General features: G+C 36.7%; 1 protein-coding gene across 1 annotated transcript in view; it reads right to left on the bottom strand.

The window, feature by feature from the left end:
• The window catches only part of LOC106105658 (zinc finger protein jing homolog), a 10355-nt gene extending 2270 nt beyond the window's left edge, over positions 1 to 8085 (bottom strand). The window contains exons 1-5 of the mRNA XM_013286082.1: positions 5574 to 8085; positions 5123 to 5302; positions 3583 to 3724; positions 2534 to 2744; positions 5 to 91 (exon numbers count right to left, since the gene is read on the bottom strand). Of these exons, the coding sequence (XP_013141536.1) occupies positions 5 to 91; positions 2534 to 2744; positions 3583 to 3724; positions 5123 to 5302; positions 5574 to 8048 (3095 nt within the window). The 5' untranslated portion in view covers positions 8049 to 8085. The remainder of the gene's footprint in view (positions 1 to 4; positions 92 to 2533; positions 2745 to 3582; positions 3725 to 5122; positions 5303 to 5573) is intronic.
• Between the last annotated feature and the right edge of the window lie 6 nt (positions 8086 to 8091).

The raw sequence follows: 8091 nt of genomic DNA, 5'->3' as shown, positions 1-8091 counted from the left end.
CAGCAGCACCTTGGTGTGCGCCGGCAGCGACGCGATCTCCACGCGCTTCACACGCTTCACATCCTTCTCCGGCACCCACTCGTCCTCGATACTGGAAATTTATTCAATTTATTAGAAAATGTCCATGTGTGTGCCACACAGAGTATCTGCAAACACCACATAATAAGTTTTATTGTATTTTTTACCATTTACTGGTATGTAAGATAAATTGTGTTTGCAGTTTTATTGGGTTGCAATCCCACAGTGCATATGCATGATTATTAATGATAACAGCGGTACGACGAGCCACTCACATCTAAGAAACGTATCTATACAGTAAGGAGCTATAGAATACTTAATATTAAAACAATTAACTATAGAATTTGACATTTCACAGAAAAGAACGACTTGTCGTATCGCTACAGCAAGCGACAAGTCAAAAGTGACGCATTAAAAGAATATAAGCAACACTGTTACTAAATGAAGTATTAAAAATAGCTAATAAATGCAACATGTAGCTATCTTTAGGCAAAATTGGAATGGACTGGCAACCCCAATAATTGCTAGCAATTATTGATCAACAGATTCTTAAAACGTGACAATTTATAAAATAATCAAGACAATGGTAAATTCTTTTTTTATATTCCAACGCGATGTTGCTAGCAACTTTTAGCATTATCTGTGTGGCACATAATGTGACAACACTAAGCATGCTAAGCTAATGGTAACCCTATTTACTTAAGAGGATCACTAGCATGCTTACATCATTTTTTGTTATTTAAATTGTTTTTTAAAGTATGCACATGATCCTCTAATGCAAAGCAATGAATGAGGATCAATGCAATATAGCAAGCAAGATGGACATTTAATCGACAACTACTGCATTTACCAATGTCTCAATTAAAATTGTACATGTCAAGGTCAAAGAGTCACAATGATGAAATTTTTATTGAATAAGCCAATACAAAATACGCAAGAAAACAATTAAATTCTTTAATATTTAACACAATATCAAATGTTTCTATTATAAACAAAAATTTTGTGTTGGTAAAAACGAAATTATAAATGTTTGCAGATAAGTGTTTAGATAAATAAATGAAGTTTTGGTATTACCGTAAAATAAGATTATTTTAGTCAAGAAGTATTTTTTTAAATACACCTTTATCATGCATGGATCCTCAGAAATATTCAAATGATAAAATAGATGTCATTGCGAAGCTTCTTTGAACTAGCTATATGAAAATGTTTAGTTAGAATTAAATACATTTTAAATAATTTACGTTAAATATTGACATTAATATGCAATATCATTAAATTCAAATATAATACTTATTTAAGAAAATAGAAAATACCATTATATTAATGAAACTTAAATTTTTCACTGAAGAATGTAAAATATGCAGACCATTTAAAAAAACGGAGCTAGTCTTTAAAAATACACATAAAATAAAATTAGTGACGATAATGATAAAAAATATGTTTGAAATATAGCTGTTTGAATACATTTTGATGCAAATATAATTATTATAATGAAAATATGATACTGCAGATTAAATTATTTATTTTTAAAATGGACATCAAATCTACCTTGACCCACCTTTTGTTTACCTGACTATATAAACAATAACTGGGCTGCAGATAAACTTTAAACGCTTAAAATCAATATAAATAGTTATCTATATTCAGTTTAAGTATCATAATGTCCATTACTTGATCACAAAACGTCCTAACATTGATGCCTCTGTATTACAGTCCCTATGTACTATTACTCCAAAAGCTTACCTGAAAACATATTAAGTTACAATATCAAGAAATTAATAAGTTTTCAAACTTTAGTTTTTAAGCCACTAACAGTCGTGATTAATCCCTTATAGTAGTTTTCGAATACTAAGGGCCTGTCTCACCAAATTGTAAATTGTCTGATTGAACTGAAACAATCCAACGTGCGCAATATGTGATGGAAATATCGCATTTTGTTCCCTTATCTGACAGTGACGTCTGTTTAAGCTGAGCCTCTATCAGCCAGTGGTAGGACAGGCCCTAAATCTATAAACACATTAAATTGAAGTGTCTGATATCCAAAAAATATGCCTATTCATTTTACATACTTATCATGTATTTGAGTTAGTTAAAACGAAAGATTTTTTTCTATCCGTAACATCGCGTTTGTGCCAGGTATACAATTTACTAATTGAATTGTTAACACAATTACGTTTTAGTATTTTTAATTAAAAAAAAGCCTAACATAGTTATCTCGATAGTGAATGGTTGCTTCAACTTTATAAAAGGATTTACTAAAAAAAATCATAATTGGTTTTATTTGCCAAAGATCAGTTATTTACATTTGGTAAGTCTGTAAGTAGGTGCTTTGTTCATTCAGGATACTGCTTTCAATATGTTCTTTTGATAATGACTCACATATCATCCAGCGAACTGTGTGCTAGCTGTGTTACTTTATAAATTTAAAGAAGAGAACCTCTTTTCTTCCAAAGAAGTAAGCAGATTAGTGCTGAGGACCCCCCCCCCTCTTTGATTGATGTGTTTATGTACTTACACATGAGGAGGATAGTAGGTGAGCAGAGCTTCTCGTCTGCACTCTGTTGTGTTGTACCGCGTGGCTGTGAGGACCGCGTGCAGCGTGAGAGTGTGCGCGCCGGCGGGCTCTCGCAGCGGACAGGCGCCGCCCAGCCGCCACCGCGTGCTGCGAGACAACCGCCACGCGAGACCCTCCATCGTGCTTGCGTCGAAGAAGTCGAACATACGCGCTGTGGATGTTACGACTAATTATTAATACAACATCACAAAAAAAAACAGATAGATTTTAACATATAATTGCAAAAATTTGGATGGATGTTTGTTAGTTTGTAGCCTAAACTGCTGAATTAATCTCGATGAAATTTGGCATAGATTGTAGAGGTTAGTCTGGAAGACAGCATAGACTACTTAGTTTTTTTTTAATTCCACGCGGATGAAGTCGCCGGCGAAAGCTATATGTTATTTAATAAGTGTGAATTTAAAAGATAAATATCATGGTGGATTAGACGACATAATTAATAATATATCTATGCAAGTAAGTATTTTCATAATGCCTATAAATGCAACTGTGAAAGTATCCAGGAGCGACAATCCGAACACTTAAAAAAGTATCGTGTTCTCACCTTCCGTAATCCGATGTAATACCTGCATAATGTTAACTTATCGGACATCTACATGCATTGTCACTTTGCTAAAAAAGTGAGCAGACTCTTTAATCCTTCTAAAGCCTTGACATACAATACAAGTATATTTTGTTGGTTCATTTATATATTTGTTAAAAATTGAACAAAAGTTCTAGTTAGTATTCTATTTTGTGAACCAAAACCATATAAGATTTTTCATGGTGATCCATCAATCATCACTCGGTAATCTGTTTCTCTGGTGTTTTTTTCTATAATACAAAGTAACAAACAAGCAAACGACTACCTGAATCCGCCAAAATGGCGAAGCGGCCGCTACCCTTAATCGGCGAAGTAGGAGATGCACATAAAGAGGACATTTCCCCGTCTTATGCGTCTCCTCCGTATGATGTCTGTCGTTGATTTTTATAAAGGAAGGGTGACTCACCAGACCACGGCTGTCGCCTATATCGCAGTTTCTTTCCATTCCGTCGTATGAGCTTGGCTGAGGTTTCTGTGGTCTTCTTACTGCCGCTGGTGTTCGGCGACACCTCGTTGAAGTGGTTATTCACATGCCGCTCCAATAATATCTGGAATGTGCAATTACACTATTAATTTACAGTAAAAGTCATCATTTTATATTAACCAAAGCATTTAGTAGCGTTATTTTGTAAAAAAATGTGTAAAGTAAATAATATCAAATATGTGAATAAAGGAACTTTGTAATATTTCTTTTAATCAAAACAGAAAATGATGCTTTTAAGTAAAAAGCATCATTTTGTATACATCTTAAATGGAAAATAGAATATAATTTTAGTTTTATTTTTGCTTCATAATAACAGACCAAATTAATATCAATAAATTTATAATTTGAATACAACAGACATAAGATAATAGAATGTTAGTATTTGCTACAAGTAATTAACAGCACATAACTACAGTTATCATTTAATCCTAAAACAATACTTGATTTGTTAATCCTGAAGGTTACTCAAACGGCATCTCTCCTCGAAGTGGATCCAAAAGAAATAGAAAATAAGATCACACAACAAGCTTATCGAGACATTTTCAGTTAGAAATTTTAAATTTGGACATAATTATTAAATCATTTAATCGGTATTCAATTATAAAGTTTCAATAAATTTGCTGGATGATGCAAAACAAAATAAAACCGTAGATGGTATAGTGGAAGTGGTCAAAGTCAGCACTTCTTCTTCATCCTTAGGGAAAGAAAAATAGCACAAGTTTATCCGTTATATTATGGGAAAGGATTTAACTCTAAAAAACAAATCTACGATGTGGGCACCACAACAGACAACTTATCTTGAGTAGCTACTTCTCTGTTATGCTCTTAGAGATAAGAAGAATAACAATTATCACACCAGTGGATGAAAGTGTGGTACATGACGAAGTAACTGATTCCACAGTACAATATTAATGCCAGAAGTCAATGAACAAGAATTTTTTACAATCAGACGACATATTATAAACACAATTCATTTGACGAACGATTCCTATTCAACAACACGTGTGATGCAATCACTTGCTCAGACGTGATTTGAAGAGAACGTTAACCAAAACATTAAATATTAAAACAATGATACTATTTCAACTAACAGGTCCGTTTCCAATAATTCAAAATATACAACTGTGAAACTTAATATGAATGAATACTTTCAAAATGTTGTACCGAATATAATGAAACTCAGGATGACTGAAAAATCGTGCCAATTAATCCTAAAGTTCATGTGAAAATCAGAAAATGATTTTGAAATGAATTTATGCCATAGATCAAATAAGTGAAAACGGGCCTCGAACTGAACGAGTAACAAAAACCAACCCAACAGACCGACAGAACGATATAGACAATAACTCAGTCTAAACTACAATAGATAGCGTTATTGTGGATTCGTTTTGGCGATGCGCCTCGTGGTGGATTCCTGCAATGATTGGTGAGTGGCGAGTTGCGACAAGGAACGTAATTGTACCTGAGTGGAGAAGCGGCGGTCGCAGCCGTCGACGATGCACTTGAAGGGCTTGTTGCCGCCGTGAGAGAGCGCGTGCCGCTCCAGCCACAGGCGCGAGCAGGACGGCTTGCCGCGCACCTTGCATCGCTCCCACTCGCACACATAGTTCTCCTGCCCCGCCTGCGACTCCACGTGCATCCGCTGCAAAGCAACAATAAAACCCATAACCAAATTGTATAGATGTATTTGAGAATGAAATTAAAATGCCTATAAAATTGAAGATTTATGATACTGTATGCTTTTTGTTTTAAATGATTAAATGGATTTTGGAATTATAGTAATGATCTACTTTAGTCTATATATGAATAAAAATTATGCTACAAATTGTTTTATTTGGCTTACCCTGTTACAACCTAATATACTGTTATATCTTGCATTTTAAAAATACACATGTTAATATGAAATAACCAACCTGTATGTGTTCTAGGAGATCTGTATCACTTTCGAACTCTCTTTTGCAATTTGTCCACAGACAGATGGTGACTGAAGACGTGGTATCGGTGCTCGACGTTCGTTTTTCATTATGAGGCTTGCTGCTGCTGTTCTTTGGCGGGAACCGGAGTGTTTTGGGTTGTTTTAGAATAGGACTCTTTTGACTACTCTGCGCGTCCAAAGAACAAACACTGACGCTTAACGACAAAGAAGAATCTTCGTCGCATTCTTTACTCGTTTGGGAGTCACTGGGCGAGTCTATAGATTTGTCTGTACCTATCCCCGACTCTGACGATTCCGTCGTCGCCGAACAAAAGTTCGCTTCGATCACCGCACTTTCCACATTCGACGTGACATCTTTTAAAACCGTGATTTGTGTGAAAATAGTGTCTTCCCTTTTCGCTACTTCATCAATTTTTTTCTGTTCCTTTAAACTTAACAATTCTCTTAAGTCAGGAGGCCTGGTTTCAATATTCTTATTTTCTAACCTTTTGCCCGCCATCTCCTTTTGAGCTAATTCTTCTAACTTCTCAGATAAACTACTGACTTGTGCAAATGGTCTTGAAGTTATTTTGTTTGCATTCAAGGAAACAAAATTGTTGTTAACAGTTTTGGATAGCCAGGGAATATCACATTTTTGTTCTTTAACATTTATAAATTCGGTTTCCTTAACTGTACTGCTAGGTGGGTCCGTGCCTTGAATCGGATTGTCGGGAGGTTTCACTGGCGCAATGGGTATACTACTCGAATGCAGCGTTTGTGTTGTAAAGTTGGCAACCATCGGTGGCGGATGATGTACTATGGGGTTAGAGCATGTGGCTTGAGTGGACGTCGCCGGATGCGTACTTGAACTACTCCACGTTTCCTTTACATTAATATTTGGCACAGAAGTAACAATAAAACCGGGTTGTGGGACTAATACAGGATGACTTAAATTAACCGTATAATTGACTTTCGGTTGGACTGTCATACCGACAGTTGGCACACCTGTCACATTTTTATTCATAATTGGCATCGACTGGCTGGTGACAGGGGATGATTTGTTCACACCAGGATATGCCGCGGGCATAGTATTGCCGAGTTTCACAATCGTTCCATTGAAAAGAATTTGTTGGTTGGGCATATGGTCTTGTCTATGTGTCGTTAATTGTGTAGATTGAGGAATAACAAAATTTGGCATTTTAGCCATTAGGTTAGGTATTTGTAAGACGGTGCCATTTATGTTTTGCATGAAAGGAAAAAGAAATTGTCCGTTAAGTTTCGTTGGGCTCGATGATACATTAACGTTCGGTCTATTGAAGGAATTCATTCCATTCTGATGGTTCAATGTTTGTGCCGGTAAACCATTCGGAGGTATCCGTAACGAAGTGAGCATGACATTATGTGGAACTGCCAGGAACGATGGCAGGTTTGTAGGCGTCACAGTACCATTGCAAGGATGCGGGTGTTGTAGATTTATTGGATGACAATTTTGAAAGTTGGGAACGTTCAGATTGTTTAAGCCGTTGTTTACTGCCATTGTAACTTGTCGGACACCGTTTGGAATATTAATCTTTGGTGTAGGGTTTGCTTCACTAGGAATGCTTTTTGCTGCAGAGCTTTGGATTGAATTAGGGCAATTTTGTTTTTGAAGTTGTACCTGTTTCAGATTATTTGCTTTGGACCATGTTAAGTTTTTACTATTTGCGATACACGCGGAAGACTTCCGATTGGTTCTTTTCTGCGATGTTGTTGTCTTTTTTGTAGTTTCTTTTTTTGTCGGCGTCGGTTTAGTCGGTACATTCAAACTCAAATTATTCGACCCCAGCGTAACCCCGTTCATTCTAGTATCTAATTTCGTAGTTGAGCTTACGACTCCATTCATTCGTGCGTTATCGGTTTTTGGAACAACCAATTTTTTTGGAGATTGACGGGCACATGTCGGTGCTATCCTCATACCTAATAGATCATTATTGGCCGGTATCGGAATTTTGCGTTTTGCACCACAAGACGTTTGGTTGCTGGTAGTGACAATTCCATTGGCGGATGGGTCTAACGGTACATTCATTTCAAAACAAGGTTTTTTGCCATTGATGGTCCCATTAACATGTCCTGATGCACTTATATGCCTTTTGCTGGCGTCGTTTCCGTGTCGAATATCTACAAAACCGTTCATCGTTGTATGAACTAGATCCTTATTGTCTTTGGGTATGCAAAACTCGAGGACGCCCTTGACATGGCCGCCTGTTCTAGCATCTGTACTGCTGGTGGTATCGGCACCACCGTTGGCGGGTTGGTAGCCCGGCTTTATTACGTCGTTTTGCTTTCCGACATCTAATAATACTTTAGGGCTAAGCGTTTGAGATAGGTAGGAGATGTATTTTTCTAAGTCGTGGGTGACACCATTTTTCGGTAGGCACTTTTTCTTGTCATCGGCATTTGGGGGCTCTCGTTTGATTCCGTTCTGCGGTTTCATCTTGTGGTTGAAGAACTCTGTGATGCGGCGGTGCGCGGCGGGG

This window comes from Papilio polytes, unplaced genomic scaffold (assembly GCF_000836215.1).
Source record: "Papilio polytes unplaced genomic scaffold, Ppol_1.0 DF822733.1, whole genome shotgun sequence".
Classification (NCBI taxonomy): domain Eukaryota; kingdom Metazoa; phylum Arthropoda; class Insecta; order Lepidoptera; family Papilionidae; genus Papilio; species Papilio polytes.
The sequence above is the reverse complement of the archived record's forward strand: the minus strand, read 5'-3'. Positions and strand labels throughout refer to the sequence as shown.